Source organism: Tasmannia lanceolata, unplaced genomic scaffold (assembly GCF_043159265.1).
Source record: "Tasmannia lanceolata isolate RefF3 unplaced genomic scaffold, GAP_Taslan_0.1 ptg000044l, whole genome shotgun sequence".
NCBI lineage: Eukaryota > Viridiplantae > Streptophyta > Magnoliopsida > Canellales > Winteraceae > Tasmannia > Tasmannia lanceolata.
In genome coordinates, this window is record NW_027518721.1 from 17,936,222 (window position 1) to 17,958,696 (window position 22,475).

At 36.5% G+C, this 22,475-nt stretch overlaps 2 protein-coding genes across 4 annotated transcripts; both read right to left on the bottom strand.

The window, feature by feature from the left end:
• Window positions 1-440: 440 nt before the first annotated feature.
• Window positions 441-9,997, bottom strand: LOC143863806 (alcohol-forming fatty acyl-CoA reductase-like). 3 transcript variants are annotated; one of them, XM_077374573.1, is made up of 10 exons: window positions 9,841-9,997; window positions 9,408-9,535; window positions 7,054-7,256; window positions 6,864-6,964; window positions 4,398-4,590; window positions 3,557-3,718; window positions 3,230-3,311; window positions 2,521-2,787; window positions 1,911-2,038; window positions 441-785 (listed from the first exon to the last, which is right to left on the bottom strand). In XM_077374573.1, exons 1-10 carry the CDS (start codon window positions 9,917-9,919, stop codon window positions 632-634), a joined length of 1,497 nt encoding a protein of 498 aa, XP_077230688.1. In that variant the 5' UTR covers window positions 9,920-9,997; the 3' UTR covers window positions 441-631. The 3 variants fall into 3 exon arrangements, with proteins under 3 accessions (XP_077230688.1, XP_077230686.1, XP_077230687.1); XM_077374571.1 differs by having other exon boundaries at window positions 9,432-9,535; window positions 9,841-9,996; XM_077374572.1 differs by lacking the exons at window positions 9,408-9,535; window positions 9,841-9,997 and adding an exon at window positions 7,640-7,666.
• Window positions 9,998-15,416: 5,419 nt separating this feature from the next.
• On the bottom strand, window positions 15,417-21,334 carry LOC143863863 (GDSL esterase/lipase At5g03610-like). Its single transcript, XM_077374644.1, has 5 exons — window positions 21,130-21,334; window positions 20,821-21,030; window positions 19,027-19,298; window positions 16,665-16,968; window positions 15,417-15,929 (listed from the first exon to the last, which is right to left on the bottom strand). Exons 1-5 carry the CDS (start codon window positions 21,179-21,181, stop codon window positions 15,721-15,723), a joined length of 1,047 nt encoding a protein of 348 aa, XP_077230759.1. The 5' UTR covers window positions 21,182-21,334; the 3' UTR covers window positions 15,417-15,720.
• Window positions 21,335-22,475: the final 1,141 nt, after the last annotated feature.

Sequence of the window (22,475 nt, forward strand, 5' to 3'; positions counted from 1 at the left end):
CTTACTAGATATCTTATGCACATATTTATATTTCCCAATACGAACTACTTGGGTATGGTTCACCTTAGATTGGTCTTAGCAAAATGAACTATTAAAATCATGTCTCCAAAAGCCTTTTTTGGCCACTGAATTTGAATTATTGCATATCTTTATTTTGTATTGGATCCACATCATTGCATCTACAGTTTTCAGAGCCACAATAAATGCACTAACTATGACATGGAACTAATGGTGGCGCCCTTCTCCACCGTTTCTACAAGGGCGCCTGTGAGTTTAGAAGCCCTCTTGTACTATTTCTTTATCACATAACTAGGATGACCTGACCATAACGAATTTTAGATATTGCACTATCTAAGGTTCGGTCTACCACACTAACACCTTAGTTCAATCATGATAGAATCAAATCTTGTTACTCAAGCTGAAATCCATGCAAAGAGGAATAAACAGTAAAAATATTCAATTTCTAAATTAACCAAGGAATTTGGCAATCTAAAATACAAATTTTACTATAGTTGAGTGGGTAGCATACATATTTCCATGATTTTGATGTCAGCCTTAATAGTTTAAGAAGAGAATAACAAATTAATGGTCGAGAGAGTAAATTGTTTGAGACTGAAATTTCCTGAAATCTTCATTTAAATAAGTATTTTACTACGCCAGGGATGTGAATGTTGGTGAAATAGTCTTCCCAATCAATGCACTTTGGGTCGAAACACAACATCTTCGTTTCTTTGCTTCCGTCTTTCATGGCCACTCTCAGCCTTTCTGTGTTGATGTCGTCAAAGCTACAAACACAGGAAAACAACAGGATTGTAAGAAAATGGCAAAAGAAATTGATACTTATCAGCCCCTTCTTTTCATTTCATTGCAACATAACTAAGCCCTTTTGGATTTTGCGTTTGGGGCTGTTTAATCTAATGGGCCGGCCATCACCATGCCATATAGTACTTGTTCGTGTGCAGGACATAGTCACAAATATTTGTCTCGAGAATTTCTCGAAAAGGGTGTATCTCAGGGTATTTTAATTTTTTTTTTTGTTAATTTTCTAATTTATATTGGTAAAAACTAGAAAGTAAATATTTCAAATGCATAAAAAATATAAAATTTCAGAACAAATAAGATCATGCATTTATCACAATATTTTCATGATATTTTTGCGGTAAAAACCAAATATGAAGATATCTCGTACCCCTTTTGTATCACTAGGGACACCCAGCGCCAGTGTATCAAATGACTAAAGGGGGCTAATGTACTTGACGTCAGAAAAATCTAGTGGATTTGATTGCCCGTACACTGGCGCCGGGTGTCCCCGGTGATCAAAAGGGGCGTAAATATCATTTCCCTTTTTCAAAATATCTGAAAAATTCGGAATTATGCCATTTTATGCAAAATATTGAGATATATTTTTTTTACAATACAAGAGATATTTGTGACTGATGCAGAGTAGACACCCCGAATAACAGTGGGCAATGGGCCAGCTAATGGTGGCCCACCATCAATGGAGCCAATCAAAATAAAATGCTACCGTGGGGTATGTTTGTCCTGTTAACAAGGACAATTTGCCCCCTTTTCGGCATTTTTCCTAATCTTATTGAACATTGCCCATTTAGCATCTGTAAGGCAACAATGCCACTCAACAAAGCCCACTTGGACTATAGCCCATTCAATTTTTCAGTACAGGCCTTGGCTTGAGAATAGGGTTGTTAATTGGTTTGATATCTCACAACTCAATTTTAAGGCCCAACCAAATGTTGGGCCAGTTGTGGGCCTCTCTTGATTAAAATGGGCCTGATCTTGTACATGCATGGGTCTAAATTAGAGTTAAAATGAACATGGGCTTGGGCCTTAAGGCATATTGGGCAACTTCTAACCTATTTTAATGTATTGCCACAAAAAATCCACTGATTTACCTTCCTTCGAAGAACAAGTATGGGCCATAGATATCAATCAACCTCAATACAAAATTGTACTTATGGTTGAGATCGTTGTACAGCCGATCAAAAAATTGACAAAATGCCGCGTTCACCAAGCGCAAACCCTGAAGAGCATGTACATACAAAAAAAAAACATGAATTAAGTCCCTATTTAGATGAAGAAATATAAACAGAGATTAAGTCCCTAATTAGACGAAGAAAAATAAACTTTTCTGTGATGATATTTTTTAACTGAAATAAATAATATTTTCTCCTTGGGAAAGAGATCAAGCCTTGGCACAACTGGTTTGAGTCAAGGAAATAGCTTCTCTGCAAAGTAGGGGTAAGGCTGCGTACATCTAGCCCTCCCATACCTTGCAATGGCGGGAGCCTCGTGCACTACGCCGCCCTTTTCTCCTTTGAAAGATATATCATTTTGTTTATGTGCAACAAAAGAATATCATAACATAAAAGTATTTAAAAAGTCAACGTGTGTACATAAATTTGCCTTTCTAAAAGAATCTTTGAACAAATTTTTTTTGAACAAAAAAATTGATTTGTGTCTGATTATTCATGTTCATATTCACTTGTGACATGGAAAACCAACCTTCAATGGTAGCGTATAACGTAGACCCAAGTATCTGTGGAAGCTGGAGAGAGTGTCAAAGACTGGAACCCTGTAAACCCTAATGGGCTTTCCATTTTTATCGATGCGAGGATTCTTACAGAAGTAGTTGTATGTACAGTCTACAATCACAGAGTATTGCACTGGATTTCGTACGGATGAGCCGACATGGTAGGGGACTTCCGAGGGCTGATTCCAGTGAGCAACCATCATCACAAGCATAGCATTCACCACCATGTCCCCAGGAATCTGTATCAAATATTAGGGTTCATGGCTTCAAAATTGTAGATTTGCAACCAGCTACGTATATGCAGTTTCATTGTCACCCCGTGACCCCACTGTGTAAATATTGTTTGATCGGGTCTTCCCACCCTCCCTGGTTTTGTTTTCCATCAGTACTAACTGTGCCCTACCCACTCCACAGGGACCCACAAACCGGGGCGGGTGGAAGATCCAGAACCGGACAATATTTCCACTGTGGGATCAGGGTGTGACATTCATTCTATCTTTCTTTCTTTCTATCGGCGTAGAAGGGGGTCAAAAATAAATTATATGCCCATTTTTAAGTGGAAAATGGGTTTAGATTTTGTTTTACACCAAATGGAGCTTCATTCTAAGAATGGGCGTAAAACAAAATTTACACATTTTACGAAAGATTATAGTGAATTACAAGAAATAGGGTACAACTTACCAAATCACCAACTAAATCCGGATTTCCCATGAAGCATTGCAACTTTCCCTTGCCATAACCAACAATTAGGCTATCAATGGTTCTGCAATTACCAAAGTAAACCGGGGATAATCGAAAAAAAAAAAAAAGTTTCTTTTTTGGTTTTAATTGTTGAGAAGGAACATTGGTTTTGATTATAACTAAAATCATTTGTATGCCCCCTGATAGTATTAGAAGGAATGGAATAATGCAAGGCATGAATTTTGAGAACAAATAAAACAATGTATTTTAACAAAAAGAAAAAAAATGAGATCATATGAACATTAGTCTAAAAGTTCCTCACAATACCTGGTTCCTTCTATCCAACCAGGGAATGGTTCTCTGTAAGTGCTTGTGATAATGGTTGGGCGCAAGATAACAAGAGGTAGATTGCCTCTCAGGTGTCCAAGAAGCATCTCTCCCAATGCCTTTGTAAAAACATATGTATTTGACCAACCAAACAACCTAGCCCTGAAACATATATAGAGAGAAAATCAATTGAATAAGAAAAAGGAGAGGCAAAAAAATGAGCTTGGGTTTTGGAAAGTTTTATTTTATTTTTTAAAATTTCAAGTAAAGACATTAAATTTCACTTTTTCATGCTAAAGTAAAAATTAATTTACAAAAGTTGATAAAAGAACCCTGTTTCTATTAGGTATAAACTACTTATATTAACTTCCCATATTTAAGTCAACTTTTGTTTTTTAACGTTTCACTAATGTCATAGCTTAGAACCCTTGTGTAAAATCCTAAATATAGCTAAGATAACCTATCCAATTTTGGAATTTAGTTTGGATAATTAATTAAAAACATTGATCAATTTTTCTTGGGGAGTGATAAATCGACTCCCCAAATTGATAAATCGACTCCCCATGTGTCTTTCTCTCTCCTCTAGGTTAGAGAGAGAAAGAGGAGAGAGATAGACACATGGGGAGTCAATTTATCCATTTGAGGAGTCGATTTATCACTGCCCTTTTTCTTTTTAATTTAACAATAAGTATATGATTCGATTTCATAATTAAAATTAATTAATCCAATTTCATCTCGTTCAAAAAACTAATTCTACACAGTATGGTTTAGTCTGATTTGAGTTATAGAAATATTGTGCTCAACATTCTAAATTCTTAAGATGAATATCATTAAGAGAGACCTTTTTATTCCCATTTCTTTCATGGCGATTGTTTCGGCTTTTCCAGTAACTCCTTCAGCACGAAGTTCTTTCAGTCTTTCCTCCACCAATTTCACCTCTGATTCAATGTCTAAACCCGTTCTTCCATTTAGCGTATCGCCCATATGGAGTGGTTTCTCTAATATAAGTCCTGCCTTTTCCCCAGAAACAAAAGCTGAAATACCACAAGAAAACTTGATTATTACTGAGAGATCAAAGTTATAATCGACTAGCATCAATGGCTGTTATAGATCTATCATCATCGCTCTTAGATAATACATGAAAGACTACATAGAGGGGATTATCTTACTTTTGACACAAAATCCTAAAATGTGGGGAGCTTGAGGTGGAGCTTAGGGTGCATCATCTATTACGAAAACATTTTTCAATATCATATCCTATACTCTCTCAAGCACCTACTAGAAGTAAATAGAAATCATTGATTGTCAGGGTAAACCCATATCAAGCCACAAAAATAGTATTGAAAAAATAAATAAAAACACAAAACACATCAAGATTTACATGGTTTGGCAGTGTGTCTATATCCATGGAGGAGACGAGAAGATTTTTAATGGAATAATTGATAATCAACTATTGATTAAGCTGTTATCTTAGCATGGAAGAAAGTGTTAGTTCATATAGACTGATCCTAATTCTTATTTGTCTCGGCAAACTATTAATGGGAACTAAAAGTGCCCTTTGGTATGCTAGAATTATTCCCAATCAACATCTGCGGGCACCTTCAATTTTTTTTTTAAAGGTAAAACAACATCTGAGGGCACCTTCATAATATTAATTCTTTGATCGTTACAATCAACCGTAATCAATGGTTATGTAGAGGACTTATGGGATAAACATAGAGTAAGATAAAGATAAATATGGAAGGATATTATCCAAATCTAACATAGTTGCCTAATCTAATTTAGTTATATAATCTTGTACTGGTTGATCCAACGGTAAGATCCTACGAAATCGAATACATTCTGACATGCCCCTTAACCATATGCAGATTACAAATAGACATTCATTTGATGAATTAAAATCTTCCAAGTTGATGCACCTATCAAAAGTAACGATGAATGTCCATTGATGATGGTGACAGATTTTGTTGACGATAATGCTAAAGGTGTCACAAGGTGAGTTATGAAGTGGGCCTATGAGAGCCAATGGGTCATAATGGATCGTTACTTGAATGGGAAAGATGAGCCTTGATGGGCTACCCATCCTGATGAAATTTAGAATTACTCCTTCAGGCAAGCACTTTAAGAAACAATGGAGTCACTATTTCAGGCACGCACATCAATTGAGGTACGTCAATTGAATTGGATAAAAGAAAATTGATGGTTTTAAAAATAAGAAGGAAAATGAGAAAGAAAGAAAACTAACACGTAGGAGAGCGACAACTAGCGATTGAAGATGTTGACGGCAAATATCAGCATTAATGCAACAATGAGACGACCGGGATGAAAAAGAAGATTGTTGGGTTTAAACAGCTTGTTGTTGTCCCATGAGTCCTTTAGGAATCCTAAGCAACGTCAGAGGAAGTCCACATTAACCCTTTGATATTCGAGCCTAGTCAATAAGGACTATAGAAAACACAAAAGACTTTTACATTTTTCACAAATAATAACTACCCTATAAGTTTACAAAGACTTCCCACAAATCATGTACATTGATTTTGATTTACAATTTCCAACCCACGGGGATTTATCGTAATCTACCTAGTTGCCAGATCTAATTTAGGTAACGTAATCTACCTAGTTGCCAGATCTAATTTAGTTACCTAATCTAGTACTTGATAATCCAACGGTCAGATCTCACCAGATCTAATAAACTCGGACAAATTACACACATATTTGAAACATGGAAATGCAATCATATACTTTTTTTTCAATAGAAAAATCCCTATCAAAACCAGTTACATTGATCCCACTGTATTTCCCACAGAACTATTAATGGTAGATTATGGATCCAGATCCATAGCGATTCATTTTTATGTGTACCTATTCGATATATTACCTACGTGGTAGGAGCCAGATTTGAACTAGTGACACTAGAACTATCAGTTCTCTACTCTACCGGACTGATTAATCAAGACCATTCCCAATGCATCATCCTACTAGAGGACTTGAGTCTATTCCAATTACAGCGGCTAAAAAAACAATAGAAGAATCTTACGTGGGCCTTGGAATATTTTGAATCTTCATGATGATTATTGGGAAATTCTATACCTAGATGTAATTTCATTATCCATTATTAATGATCTGGTAAGTCTTGCCAAAGCCCAGCTTACAGTAAAAAAAAAAACAAGGAAGAAGAAAAGTCAGTACAGAGTAATGAAAACCATATTTAACAACATTGGAATACAGACCAAAGTTCCCAACTTTCCATAGTATAAACAAAAGGTAAAGAATAAATAGAAGTGTTTTTTGGGTGATATGAGCTCACCAGTTGAAACATGGAGAAGCATCTTTAGTTTCACACATTGCTTTGCAAACTCCAAAACATGCTTTGCTCCTAAGGTATTGATATGCAAAGCAACATCATACCTACAAACAACTATCCATTATATACTCATAATTTGTGGTTTCTTTTCTTTTGAAATTTTACACAGCAAATTCTATAATCCCTTCATTACCTCTCATTAAAATTGGTCGTTGCAGCTACATTGATGATGGCGTCGAGTTCACCCCACATCTCTTCATTCAAACTTCTGTCTGTTATTCCTAGGTTCTCATATGTGATATCTCCTGCAACAATAGTTACCTTATCCGAAATAAATGAATCAAAACCACTATCATGTTTCTCTCTCAAAACCCTAAACACCTCCTTCCCTATCACCTGAAAAATAGAACGAGGTTTATGTGCTTGTCAATGAAAACGCCTTACAAATTTGTATAAGAATATCTCAATTGACAATTGATTTGCATGTTGAACCTATAGATTATCGTGAGTGGTACTTTAGATTAGTCTCTCTAAATCTAAGGGTGACCTACATTGCCACTTACATCATTAAGGATAATCCATATTAGGGTTTTTAATTAATCCACTTTGTTTTTTTATTAAGGATCATTGCCACTGGTTAAAGAATCCATTTTAGGATTTTTAATTAATAAAAAAAATTAAATAGGAATTAATCCATTTAATTAGTGAGATTTTTTATTAATTAAGAATTAATCTCATTAAGAAATCAAAGTCAAGTGGTTAAGTTGGGAAACCCTTACCCTAGTATCCATTTATATATGAGTGTTTGCTTAATGGGAGCAAGAGACCTCCATATCTCAGGGGTTCGTCTGGGCGGTCCCGATTTACCAAGGAAAGTCCATTGATATGAGCTTAAGGACTTTTTCATACTGGAAGATCCGTTACTGATATTAGCACTTCAACGGATGGATCGTGATGATCTTGAAAAACCATTAACATTTCCACTAAGAGAGGATGATAGGCTTCTTGGCTGAGTCAACATGGTTTTGGCCCTAATTAAGCGAGTCCATAAAAAACATGACCAAGTCCTATGACGAAAAAAATATTAAAAAATTGTGAGGAAAAAAGGACCAAAAGATTGTGGAGAGATGCAAACACATATCGTATGAACAATAACATAGAAATATATGGAATGTAAACCATTCTTTCTAGGTAGGAACCACTCTGTCAATAATCCAAAGCTTTCTTCTTAGGACCTTGTGATGGGGGAGATTTGTGGGTCATACTAATAGTCCTAAAACTCATTGAGTCAACTCGATATGAAAATGAGTTGACTCACTAACAACTCACAAGTATTGAAAAGCAAAACATCAATTAGAGTTTTGATCCTACAACCACCTATATTGCCTAAAACAATTTAGACCATCAATCCTAAAGCCATTTATATAGGTAGAATTAAAAAAGGGAAATGTTATCAGCACTACCATATTTTGATGAACGCACTCCTCACTTTATTAAAAAGTAAGGTATGGCCCAAACCATAGGATGATCCAAACCGTCCATCAAATGGGCCACAGCCTAAATAGGTTGTGCCCGAAAAATCATTACATATGTTGATCCTAACCCTCCAATCTATAGAGGGTCAGGATCAACCCTCTAAGATTCAGGCCCTCTATAGATCGAAGGGTTAGGATCAACCTATGGAAATGATTTTTGGGGCACAACCTATTTAGGCTGTGGCCCATCTAATGGAGAGTTTGGATCATCCTATTGTGAGGGCCATACCTTACTTTTTAATAAGGTGAGGAGTGCATTCATCAAAATGAGAATTTATATGATGGGTGGCCGTGAAAACACGTGAAGTCTTGGAAAACAGGTACGGCCCACTTTTTTTTTATGATCCAAACCGTTCATCTGTTTGGGCACAACGTAGATAGGTTGTGCCCCAAAAATCATTTCCATAGGATGATCCTAACCCTCTGATCTATAGAAGATTCCATAAATGGTTTTTAGAAATCTCTATATTCCAATCAGTTCAGATCGGAGGGTTAGGATTATCCGATGGAAATGATTTTTGGGGCACAACCTATTTACGTTGTGCCTAGACAGATGAACGGTTTGGATCATAAAAAAAAATGGGTTGTACCTACTTTTTGAGACTTCACGTGTTTTCACGGCCACCCATCATATAAATTCTCCATAAAAATATAGTAGTGCTGATAACATTTCCCTTAAAAAATTCCATGTATTGATAGGAAAATATGCCCCCGAGTTGCTGTGTAGTAGCGAGTTACTCGAACGAGTTGACTCGAGTCGAGTGTTCGTGTGTTTTTAAACTATATGACATTTAAAACCCTTTACTTAAAGGGATACATTAGTTACATTTATATATGAAAAATGGAGATTGGGAAGCTCTTCAACAGCTCACCCAAATTACCTAAATTGGGAATGACTAAAGGGTGTTCTCTCTTCTACTTATATAAATAAAATAACACAACAAAACAAGCAAATTAGTGATAACTGATTTCAATTACATTCTATAACTTGAAGAATAAAAGAGAGAATTACAAAGAATAAAGTGAATGGCTTTACTTCTTCTTCAAAGCGCTGTGTTGCTGATTTGACATCCCCAGCTCTTAGTAGAAGATAAAGCCTCTTTACATCAGGTTGAACCCTAAGCACTTTTTCCACAAAAACTGCATCCAATGAAACAAAACTAGAACTGATTACAAGATAAACACACCAATAAGATAAACCCCTACGAGTATATTAGATAAAGAAAGATGATACAAAAGCATGAACATACAAGACCACTACGCAATCCTTAGAACAATGTCTAAGGAAAAGGCATAACAACTAGGGTCATGATGCCCTTGAAGACAAACTCAAAACAAGCAAGAGAAAAGAAATACACGAGCTGGATTTCAGCATTTGATGAGGCTTGGGACACGTGATCCCTAGAACAAGAAAAGTAGATAAAAGAGGGGTCCAAGAACATTACTCTTTGCGAGAAAGCCCGTAGAACCTGTGACTAAGATACTTTTAAGTGCTAGAGACCGTATGATAAAATCCAAATCCATTAGAAAGAAGAGAAAGATGAAGATAAAACAGAAAGATTTGCCCCAAGAGAAAAGAGAGATTTCTCTCCTACTTGAAGGTCTGAGCAATATATTTATAAGTGCCAGTGAAGAAGTTGGAGTGCACGAAAGATGTGGGCAGTTTCTTGGACTAGTTTTTTTTAAATATTTTGTTGGGTAAACATTTTTTAAGAAAGAGAGGAGGATTGAAAGTACCACATCACCTAAGCTGTAAGAAACCCATTATGGAGAAAGGAAAGAATCTTCAAAGAAGAAACAAAAGATATTAAGAAAATTAAGAAGAGGGCATTATTCATTTTCATGTCTCTCGTACCCATATGTTTCATGTGATCTTACTTTTTTGTAAAAGGAAATGAAATTAATGCCAGCTTTTTGGCATTCCCATTCCCATGTGATGGGTTATTAGTCTATTCCACTTTTTTTGGGTTGATAAGATGGGATGTCATAATATTTGTTATGGGGAATTATACTATGAGGTGCATCTATACATAAGACACTCTAGAGGCTTATGATTGGGTATGATTTCGACCGTTCATTGATAGATGCCCTAGAGATGCATACCTACCTTAGAATTTGCTGCCATTGAATGATCTAAACCATCCAATTTATGACCCGGAGATCGATAATTGACAAAATTGATCAGCCGTCCACATTCAAATCCTCAAATTTGATGGTCATTATTTTCCGATTATATAATTTTAAAGCTATGGTAGACAAAAAAACGAAGAAGAAGAAAGGTATGGGGACCATCAGATTAAAAGTCTATATCATGCTAACATCACATGGATGCCCAATCACAAGGTGCCTCATAGATTCAATAAATTTTACATTGTTGTTGTTTGGGTAAGAGCAGTTTGGTATACTCATCTTGTTGTTAATGGTTTATTTAAGTGATTCAAGGCAGAGTTGGTACTAGCTAGTATGGTTTGGTAGGACGTTCTTTTTAATTTATCACGCTTGGTCTAAATGCTTGCCAAACGAGGATTATGAAATTATCCTATACACCATTATTTATAATTATATTTATATATTTTTATTACTCTAACAAAGTTTCTAGCTGTTTAAGAATTACAATCTAAGAAACAAAACAAACTCGAAATACGTCCTGTAGCAAATATTTAACTACTTAGGCCCGGTTTGTTTTGGATTTTGAGAATCGATTATGAGTCCAAAACTGATTATTGGACTCAAAATTACGTTTACAATTTATTTATTTTTCCGAACGGGTGCAAATTGCATTATAAGAAAGCGAGCCCCAAGACCGGAGGGGTCAAATTTACAAAGAACAAGTCCAAAACTCAGGGAAGAAGATAATATCTCTAGACCCAAGTTCACCCCACCTCTAGCAAGCTGACCTGCGGTCCGTTTTAGTTCAGCGATTGATGTACTGAAACCAGACCAAATTAATGACTCTCCACACGGTCTTTGATTTGGTCAATCAAATTCGCGAATCACCACAGATGAGGTATGCTACCATCTATCCATCTAATAGCGTTTAAAGAGTCTCCCTCAGCTATTTTCCTGTCCAAAACATGATCTTCAGATATCCTGATGGCCTAAAGTTCCCACTCTCACCTCAGCCTCATTAGAGTCCTTGACCCCATAGGGACCACAAAAGCGCATATGGTTTCTCCCTCCTCATCTCTCACTCAAAACTATGTTTACTTTTAAGTCCAAACATTTAGTTTTAGACTCATAATTGCGCCTTGGTGAATTTTGGTATAAGATGGAAGAATAAAAGCCACATAAAAGTAATTCTTAATGATTATTAACTATAATGAATTTATAAAATTTTCAGTTTTCCTCTATGATCCATTTCTATCGACATAAAATGGGGGTAAAACAATTTTTAAGTGTAAAATTGGGTATAAATCCATTTTATGTCGAAACAAATGGATGCTTAACGGAACATTAGTTATGATCGTAATAGAAAAATGTCATTTAAACAAGAAAATAATAATTATATAAGGATTAGTGCGAATTAAAGACATGATGATTTCAACATCATCATGAGTCATGACAGGAGTCTTCACCCATTGTTATAATTCGGGTGTCGCCGTGTGCGAGTTAGTCACTGAGTTCAATGAGTTGCATCAGGTTACAAGAATTTATTCAAGGCTAAATGGATAAGCTAGGGCATCCGTTTATGATGTGGGTTAGTTTGATGATAAGAAATTCTTTGTGGTTACAAAATAAAAGCTTAGTACGAAAAATAAACATAAATACATAACTTTCGTAATACTAAAATACGCAAAATCATGCATGGGAATAATTTGAAAACTAGCTAGAAACATAATATATTTTTCCTTCTTTCGTGTACAAATGTGTTTTAATTTACAATGTTGAGAAGGAAGAAGACAGCAAGACTAACAGTCTGTCATTTCTTAAAGACAGAATACAAAAATCACTTGTTTTACATTTTTTAAATGTTAACGCAAAGCATGTAATGATAAAAAAAATTCGTAATTGAATCAGTTAAAATGAGCTTATTTGAGATATAAATTATTAGCATCAACTTAGAGAAATAACAGGGAAGAATTATCAACCTCATCTTTGGGATGGGCAAGTTCTTCGGGCGATCACAATACCTATTGGAAGGATGTATATCCAGATTTTGCATTTTCAGAGATCGAAGGCTTGCATGTCAACAACAATTCAGGATTTCAGCACAACTATGTTTTGATACATGCATGCGCTCGTGGTTCTTGTCTTTTAGCATATAATTGTTGTCACGTAAGTGCTTCTTGGGAACGTAAAAACCCTTTTACAGCTCTTTAAATACTAAAAGACAAGAAACATGAGCGTATTGTATCAAAACATGGTTGAGTTGAAATCATTTCCCTATATTTATTTGGGTTTTGCTAAGGAGTGGCCTAACTCGTGACGGTGCATTGGAAAAGAAAAAGTGCAATCATTTTGATAATAAAATCTCAAAACATGTGTTAAGTTATGAAACTGTGTAAAATGAATGCAATTTTTCTTTTCCAACGTACCTTAACTAGGAAAACCCTATTTATTTATACACTTCGTGGTCTGCCCCGGGGACAATTGCAAGAACAACTAACCAAGACAATTCAACATGAGTTTACGGTTTGTCGAGCCGTAACATTAAGGATTTTGAATGATAAGAAAAGTGGGAAGGTTCTTTTGCATCAAATAATAGTTGTCACTTCGCGTGCACTTATTCTTTTTTCATTGAAGGTTATGTATTCGTGGTGATATTATCATAAAAAAAGATCTAAGATGAAGCACATTGTGCCCGCTATACCATGCATTTCAAAGATGTACAAGAACGTATATCAAAGATGAGTCCTGACCACTAAAATTTAGAGGGGGAAAAATAAAGGCAACTTTCTTTGTTTAACTCATGGGAATAAATTTCCTACAAGATCTGCAATTATTGGTGGAATGGAATACAAAATACAAGAGCCTATGTAAATGATGACTTCTAATCTAACTACTATATAGAAAGGCAAAATGATGGGTTAATGTGTTCCACCCTTTGCCGTTATTTCCGCTTGTGTCCCACTGCCATAATTCCAATTGCCAATTGTATCCCACATGTAAGGGCATTTGTGTTATTTGAGTTATTTCTGCTTGTGTCCCACTTTTGATCTACACGTCAGCATTACCCTTTTACCATTAAGCCCTTTGCTGATATCTATCTAATATCTGCCTCTATGAGAAATTATTTGAGAGTAAAATCGTAATCTACATATGAAAAGTACCGACACGGGTACCTATGTATGACAATTACGGCAAAAAACTTCCAAGAAGGGGCAAAGACATATGACAATGACGAAAGAACTAATTTATATTACTCATGCAGGACACTTGTAAAATATTGATAGATTCCGGGCACCTGAATAGGAACAACAATTATGGAAACCCCTATCGATTGGAGGGTTAGGATCAACCTATGGAAATGGTTTTACAGGCACAACCGATTGATGTTGTGTTCCATCCATAGTTAACAAAACTCCATTTTAAACTCCGCTTTATTGAAAAAAACGCGTTTTATTGGTGTGCTATTTAAAACTCCGTTTAAAACTTTCACAACGATAAAACTCTGTTTATTTGACGCAAACGTTTTAAACAAGTTTAAAATGCGTTTTAAAAGTTTTAAACACGTTTATGAAAATTATTTTTGGGGCACGACCTATGTAGGAAGTGGCCCATCCAAAATAAATTTCTTTTCTTTTTATCTGGATTTACACGTCAGCATTACTCTTTTACCATTAACCCTTTTGCTGATATCTAACATCTATCTCTATGAGAAATTATTTCAGGGTAAAAGCGTAATCTACATACGAAAAGTACCGACACAGGGTACGGGCCATACCGTACATTTTAACAGAGTGAGGAGTGCGTCATCAAAATACGATGAGTAGTGCCATTATAAAATATGGTAGTGAGGACATTAGCAGTATATATAATTTCAAACCATCGTTGTTACTTGGATGTTCCCACGCAGGTCGGGTTCAACCCGAATTTGGGTTGGGTTGGGAAAAATCAACCCCAATTGGAAATCGGGTTGGGTCTGGTTGGGCTGTCGAGCAACCCGACCCGACCTGAAACCCGAATTTGGGTTCCATCTGAAGAAGTTCTGTACATTTGTGTTTTTTTCTTTTTCAACAATGAAATAGTCTCCACAGTCTACAATGGACAGTTTGGATAATCCTATGGTGCGGGCCATACCGTACTTGAATAAAGTGAGGAGTGTGATCATCAAAATATAGTAGTGCGGATAATATTTCCCTTTGTTAATTGTTAGTCCCTGTTTGGTTTGGATTTTGAGAACCGATTGTGAGTTAAAAACTGATTATTGGTGACTCACTATTGGTTCTCAAAATCCAAAACAACCCGGCTTGAGTTGAGGTTGTCAACAATTGGTACCATATCAAATTGGGTCAGCCCGACCCAACCCAACCCGAATTGGGTCGGGTTGACACCCAAGTTGCACCCCTAATGATGATGAAAAAACTACTTGTCCTTATTCACTATATGCAGGTCAAATTACAGAAATGTTGATATTACGAATGCATGACACCTGTAAAAATATTGACGAATTCTAGGCACATTAAGAGGAACAACAATCATAGAAACCTCTATAGATTGGAGGGCTAGGACCAACCTATGGAAATGATTTTACGGGCACAACCTATTAATGTTGTGTTCCATCATATGGACAGTTTAGATCAACCTATGATGTGGTCTGTACAATTTTAAATGGATTTTTACTAACGTATTGCAAACTAAAGAAAACAATAACCAGGCCACAGAAGGACAGAATCATTCAAATAAGTTGGATTCCTAACACCCTTAATTTTTTGACCCAGTGACTCCTGGATTAATCGATAAGGGCTTAGATTCATGCATCCAATCAGGTTGTTCTTAACAGCATCTGACAGCACTTTTAGTTGCCATTCAGATCAGCATGTCTATTCAGATCAACATACCTGATTACGTACAAAAGGTAGAAGTGGGACCCAACAAATGTTTGGGTAATGCCTTCCTCTCAGCACCTATAGATAGGTAAACGTTCCCTTTTTTTAACTATATTATTACATGAAAATAGTCTAATCGAAAGCCAGTGAGTGACATAAAGCCCATGATTTGGTTTGCAAAAGCAAAAGGATAAGAATTAACATAAGAAACTTAAAAGATCGCTTTTCCGAGAAGAGGAAGAAAAAGGAAAGTTACCCAAAAAAAAACATTAATAAGATCCATCGCAAAAGAGACTAGTTAGATCCCTTCCTCTCTCCACTCTAAGTCGAAGATTATTAGAGAGAGTTGAAAGTAGACTGCAAAGATGCAGCAACAGCATTCCAGCCCTGCTGGGAAGGGTGCACAGTGTCCCAAAAAAAGGAAGAGTCTGGCTTCTCACATACTGTATACATCCACTTCCCATTCTCGTCTATACTCCCACATTCGTAGTTGCTGTTTATTCCCTCACAACAAGGCTTTAATGGATTCTCAAACTTCGACTTCCCTGCCAATGTTTGAAATTAAAAACACAATAAGACCATGAAATCATCTTTAAATCATAAATTAAAAAAAAAACAATAAGACTATGAAATCATCATTACATCATATTTGGTAATGACCAGTGATCTTAGGGGTGCAACTCGGACAGGGTTAGGTTGGGTCGGGTTGAGCCAGCCCTAGCCCAAACCGAGGACCCAAAACCTAAACCCTAACCCAACCCGATCCTCGGGTCTAGGATGGCCAACCCTGACCCAGCCCTCCTTTAAATCTCTTAGCCCGAACCCAACCCGAACTTCCAATTCGGGTAGGACTTTGTTGGGTTGGAATGAATTGGGTTCGGGTTGGCTCGGGGCAAAAATAGGATACGAAAATACTAAAATAGCAATGGGGCCGAGACCTTAGGCTAGGTTGCTCAAGGCCTCAACCCTAGTCCCTAAGCCAACCCAAAATTAAATCGGGTCAGCTTCTCCAAACCCTACCCCAACCCGACCCAAGGAAATGCGAACCCAACCCAAGTTGAAATCGGATTGAACAAGTTGGATTCGAGTTGAGTCCGGCTCAAGTTGGACCTCTAAGGCCATATTCGTTTGAGTTTATGATAACTGATGGTGGGCCCCCAAAGTCCAAACCGATTATTGAACTCAAATTACATTAATTTTCGGTCCAATAATCGGGTTGGGGGATCACCCTCGGTTATCATAATCTTAGAAGAACAGGGCCTAGGTGATTTAGATGATACCTCGGTTTGCTGGGCTCTGAAGTATGGAAATGAAGGCCTGATAGAGATCGAGGATTGTGATTTTTAGACCCTCATTATTCTTATTCATCTCTGCCACGGCTTCCCTCAATAAGAGGTTGTGGAAACTAGAAGCCTGGTTCAGAGTCTCATTGCACTGTTGGAGAGAAGCCATGTTGTTGTCGGAGGGCAAACATCCCAAGGGCTGGAGACCAGTAATGGCCATCTTTTTTACTCCTATATCAGTAAGGCGTTTCAAATCCAAGGCCAGCTGATTAATTAAGCTCTTAATGAAGCTTTGCAAACCCTACAAGTAAGAGAAGCACTGATGTTAGAACTGATTCACATAGAAAACAAAATGGGTAATCCACTCCCATCCTCAAATCTTCTTCTAAGAATGGAAGAAAGTATAATAAGATATTAATGGTGGGAAAAAAATGAGATAAGGAAAATAAAAGAAAAGACAAAGAAGGCCTAGAAACAAACAACTATGATGTTGTTTATACCCCATAATTCATAAATCAAAAAATGAGTTAACAATGCAAGCAACACCGAGGTTTACCGTTATGTTTAGGCATAGATTGTTTGGATATGATTAATCACCTAGAATCACAAGGCAGCGTCTTAATTGAAAACAACTCATTGCATATGATGGCTGAGAGTGTTGGAATGAAACCAACTAGATGAAGGGAAAAGATGAGGTTCAAGAGAAGAAAATTGTTCTCTTGAATCCTAACACACAAGCCCTAGTTGTTACACTAGTCAAGAGACTTTAAATTTCACTAAAACGGGTTACAAAAGAATAAGATATAGGCTCAAGATATAGGCTACATGTCAAATCTGAGATTAACTTTTCATAATCTCACTTAACAATATACTAGCACACTAGCAAATGTAAATTAAATGCCTTACACAATTTCAAAACAATAAACAAAGTCCCTAGAACATTAACTTACAAAAAATAGATTTCCAATGTAGTCAACTCAGTGTAGCAAGCTCATAACGTAGTATTCAATGCAACAAAGTTTTGTAAGAATATTTAATGGGTGCTTGGGAAGCTCCATGCGAGTAGTCAATTCCGAGAAAGTCAAGTGGTCCCAGACCCCATAAGCTAGGCCATTACCATGCCCAGTTTTATCTTCATCTTGATGAATGTATCAGACTTCAAAGCCTTCATAAAAATATTTGTAACTTGATCTCGAGTTTTGCAAAAACAAATATTGATAACTCCATTATTGACTAAGTTTCGAATGAAATGATATTTGATCCTTATGTGCTTGCTTTTGCCATGAATACCCTAATTTTTTGTATGTGAAATCGCCGAACTATCATCACAAAATAAATCCGTACCACTTTCTTGCAAATGATTGAGTTATTCTAACACCCATCATAGCTAAAGAGGTTGACAACCTGCCATACACCCCTTCCACCGTTGAGAGAGCAACAACTGATTGCTTCTTTGATGCTCGTGAAACCACACCCAAACAAATATTAAAACCAGAGCCGAAAGGCATTTCCCAAGGACCATCGCAGAAATGAACAAGACAAAATTTGTTGAAAAGTGTGCCTATATGGATGCTCTCCATGAAACAGTCTGCCCGTGAAATGCCTTCTACAATGGTCCCTAGCAAATCCCATTAGATTAATATATGAATATCATATAACGCTTGAGAAGTCGAATGATCATCGGATCACAGAATGCGTCAAATCTATCATTTGGGCAAGTTCTTGTTTGGGTTCAAATGTTCAGACACTGACTTTTACTGAGAAAATAATTAAAGTCTTAAAATAACTGATTAGGTGAAAAATATAAGAAATATTTGAGATTCTAGAACTATGATATTACTAGTAGAAGAAGTAAATTCTTTTAAAAGGGAAAATAATAAAAGTACCTAATTGAATACAATTATTTCACAACATTTGTACACCACTCAGGCCCTATTTGGATTGCAGGAAAAATATTTCTTGTGAATAAATTTTCCTAGGATTTTTTTTTTTAAGTTTCCAAGATTTAGATCGAGGGAAATGATATGATCATGGCTCATTTATGGGGACATCATTATAAATTGAAAATATCATGCCTCAAAACGGCAATAGTTCTAACCTTGTGCAAGAGATATGTGGGTCTAATAAGAGCTAACAACACTGCGCATGTTAGTTAATTAGGGTAAAAAATCTCTAACGTACGCTCCATGTATGCTATAGCCTATATGCACATGAGCAGAACCGAAATGAAAATGGGATTTTTGCAAAATAAGGGGTGGCTCTGTGGCGTGAAATCATTTGCTCGGTCCTCTTTTGGGTCCTACTCTCGGTTTAAATTCCAGTTATTTTCATGGTAGCAAAAACCCGAAACGTTAGTTACCTGTAACGTGCCGTTTCGGACCTGATACGTGCTGTAGTCGTTACCAACAACAGAGACCAATGCCATGGAGGAATCGACATCATTTTTGGTAAAGACACCCTCTTGGATCATCTGCTGAAATAAATCGATCTGGGTCGTTAGATTTGGAGCAGAAATCAACGTATCAAATACTCCCGTCCCTCCATAGGCGAAATTCATCCCGTATCGTAACGGTTTCGGTCCCATTTTCCTCCATTTGTAAGCGATTGGAGAGCGAATTCCAAGGAAAGCAGCTGGAAAATAAAATGATACGTAAAACAATGAAAATTTAGTGCAATCGAGTTATTTAGGAAATAAATTGGCTACTGATACCAGCAGTTGGTCCAGCACTACCATATTTTGATAATTGCACGAATTCATTTTGTCTTTTCTTTTTAATTGGCTTCTGAGAACTTCTTGAAAAGTGTAATATACCTTGATAGCTGCTCAACTAATAAGAGACAACCCAACTTAGTGCAACTATCAAAACATGCAGTGCTAATATCAGTTCCCAATAAATTTAGTGCAAAAGGAAGATATTTTTTCTCAATTTTCTAAGTCATCTGATAACTCTGTCAAGAAAACAGAAGAAGAATACAAAAGTAGAAAAAGTAGAAAAAGTAGAACAGGTGTGAGGCACTAAGAGATAAAAAAATGTTAAAAGTGAGATGATTAGATCACATGGTAGGGGAAGAACAAAGCTACAAAAGAAAGAGCTCTGACATGATTGATGAGACAGAACATACAAGTAGAAAAAGAAGAGATCAGGTAGGAGAAATAATTACAGGCCCATTAAGCCAATGGGTGATCCAATTAAGAATAAAAGGGTAAGGTTCTAGTTTAGTAAAGGATGAGAAATACACTGTATCAGTGTATCTTATGTGAGAGGAGGGTTAAAAATCATGGAAAGCTAAAGAAATCTAACTTTGAGAAAAGAAAAAGGCACTGGAGATAGTGAAAGGAAAAGAAATGCATCCATGAGAGAGAGAGAGAGGCCCTTTGGATTTTGAGTCCAAAACTGATTATTAGAGTCAAAAGTGGGTTTAATTACGACTGCAAGACTCAAAATCAAATCTCAAAATCCAAAACGAAAAGGAAGTAATTGCACCAAAACTATTCAGTAAAAAAAATTAGTTTATATTTCTTACATGTCCCACTTGGGCAGAATAAATTAGTTTATATTTCATGTGAAATGATTTCAGAACAACCTTGTTTTGACACATACGCTCACCTTGCTTGTCGTTTAGTATTTAATTGGCTTGTAAGTGCTTTCTGGCAATCGTAATAACCTTTTTACAGCGCTTTAAATATCAAAAGACAAGCAAGGAGAGTGAAGGAAACAAAGCATGTTTGTGCCGAAATCATTTCCCTATTTGTTATGTCTTATGAAAAATTATCCCCAGTTTTTGGTATGGAACTTAGATACAAGAGTTATCTAGATTGGCTTGGGTAAACAACATGTAAGCAATCAAAGGAACAAAGAAACTCATCCCAAAAACTGTGTTTTTGTACATAAGGAGGACCGACCATACCCTGGAAGTGGGTGAAGAGGCTGATCTTCCCTCTAGGAAGATCAATCCCTTTACGAACCAAATTGGTACCTAACATTTTAAAATCAATGAGTAACTCAACTTACTTAAGTAGGACATGTTGCTAATTCCAACTAAAGAGGGTAATTAATATCATTAATCTTTAGGACAGTACAAAAATCAACAGATATCAACAAAACAAGAGAGAACACAAACAGAGAGAGAGAGAGAGAGAGAGAGAGAGCACCTAAGTAATCTGTCAAGACACGGCCATCGGACCATCGACCGGAAGGTTTGCCAGGGAATGTGATCCCATAAGGCTCCTTCCATGAGCGAGAATCCAATTTTCTCAAATTCCCTGTATCAGCATAAGAATCCCCAAAAACAAAAAGCTTTTGTTCACCAAGACGATTGTGATTGTGGTGGTGATGGTGATGAGAACCTTTCACCTTAACCCCTGTGAAAAAAAAAGAACAAAAACAAAACCCTTAAATTTTCAAAACACATTTGACCATCCTACAAATGAAAAGTAGAAGAGAAGATCAAATCTCTCTACCTATAACCAAAACAAAGAATAGATAAAAGAGTAAGAGCTTCTCTTTCTCCATCAAACCCACCAAGGAAAAGCTCAGAGCAGCTGAGCACTAAAGAAGATGATATGATTTTGGGGGGAGACTCTTTTATTTTTTAGTTGGAGAGAATCTTTGTTTATAAATTGGTAAAGGTAGGAATACAGATACTGACATATCATTCAACATCCTTTCCTATAAACCGTGGTGTTGTTTTATATTTGATGCTGAAACTGTGTGTATAATTGGATCGGTAACCGACAATAATAATGGGAAAAGTAAACAAAGAGGGTGACCTATGCTATCTTGAAAATGATCATTTCGGTAATACACTCGTAAAATTAAGCTCTTAGTTATTAATGTCCAATTTAAGACATTAATAACTAACAACTTAAGAGAAAAGTGTTCCTGCCCTGCAGCGCAGGGACGTTATCTGCGCTTAAGTGGTTTATACCACCTCCCATTGGTTCGTTAAGTGGGTCTACTTCTGTGGGCCAAGAAAAAGCATAGGGAACTCCCTGCACTGCAGCACAGAAACACTTTCCTCATAACTTAATTATATGAGTGCATTTTGGGACAAAAGCTTAGTTGAGTTGAGTTGTGTTCTTAATGTCTATTTTTAACTCATAAGAGATGAATAAAATAACTCATTTTTTGTGTTCCGAGCACAAGAATGACTTAGAAACGCCCCTCAATCTTCTCTTTCCTAACACACTACTAAGCTTAATTGGAAACCTCTCTGAAAGTGAGCTCTCTCCAGTGACTCTCTTGTCGCAATGGTAGGAAGAGGGGACCTTTAGGCATAAATTGGCAAGTATTATTTAGCCAACTTGCCTTCCAAAACATTTCCAAATTAAAGAAATTAACTTATGTATTGAAAGATTGCTTAGAATGCAAGACCACACACGTTTAGCAACTCTAAGCTTGGAAATCTATAATTTAGAAAGTACAACTCATGAAAATTCTACAACTTAAAAGACTCTAAAGTTAGAAAACGTCCCACAATAGATACAAGAGGGACTGAATGAGGAGAGGACAAGAAAAGCCTCAAAACCTAGGAAACAAAAAACTACACTCAAAATACAATCTTTTTCCTAATATTTAAGCCACTTCTCACACGCAACTCTTTCGTGCCCTCTCAAGTCTCACCTTCTCCCACCAGCTCTACCCCTTTCACAACTTGCAGACATTAATTTACACTAATTCATGATTGAAAAAAAAAATTCTTTTCTACTGGAGATGACCTAAATGCGGGGTAATGGGTCAGGGCTTAGAAGTTAGAATGACCCATCTAATCAAGGCCTAAATGTGGCGTAATAGATGAGGGGTTTAG

Coding starts and splice junctions, on each gene's coding strand:
- LOC143863863 (XM_077374644.1), bottom strand. CDS start 21,181: ATGGAGAAAGAGAAGCTCTTACTCTTTTATCTATTCTTTGTTTTGGTT. Junction 21,031..21,129: donor ATTCTTTGTTTTGGTTATAG/GTAGAGAGATTT, acceptor TTTTTTTCACAG/GGGTTAAGGTGAAAGGTTCT. Junction 19,299..20,820: donor TGTCTTGACAGATTACTTAG/GTGCTCTCTCTC, acceptor TTTATTTTCCAG/CTGCTTTCCTTGGAATTCGC.
- LOC143863806 (XM_077374573.1), bottom strand. CDS start 9,919: ATGGATTTGGATTTTATCATACGGTCTCTAGCACTTAAAAGTATCTTA. Junction 9,536..9,840: donor TACGGGCTTTCTCGCAAAGA/GTAATGTTCTTG, acceptor CATTGGATGCAG/TTTTTGTGGAAAAAGTGCTT. Junction 2,788..3,229: donor CGGATTTAGTTGGTGATTTG/GTAAGTTGTACC, acceptor TATTTGATACAG/ATTCCTGGGGACATGGTGGT.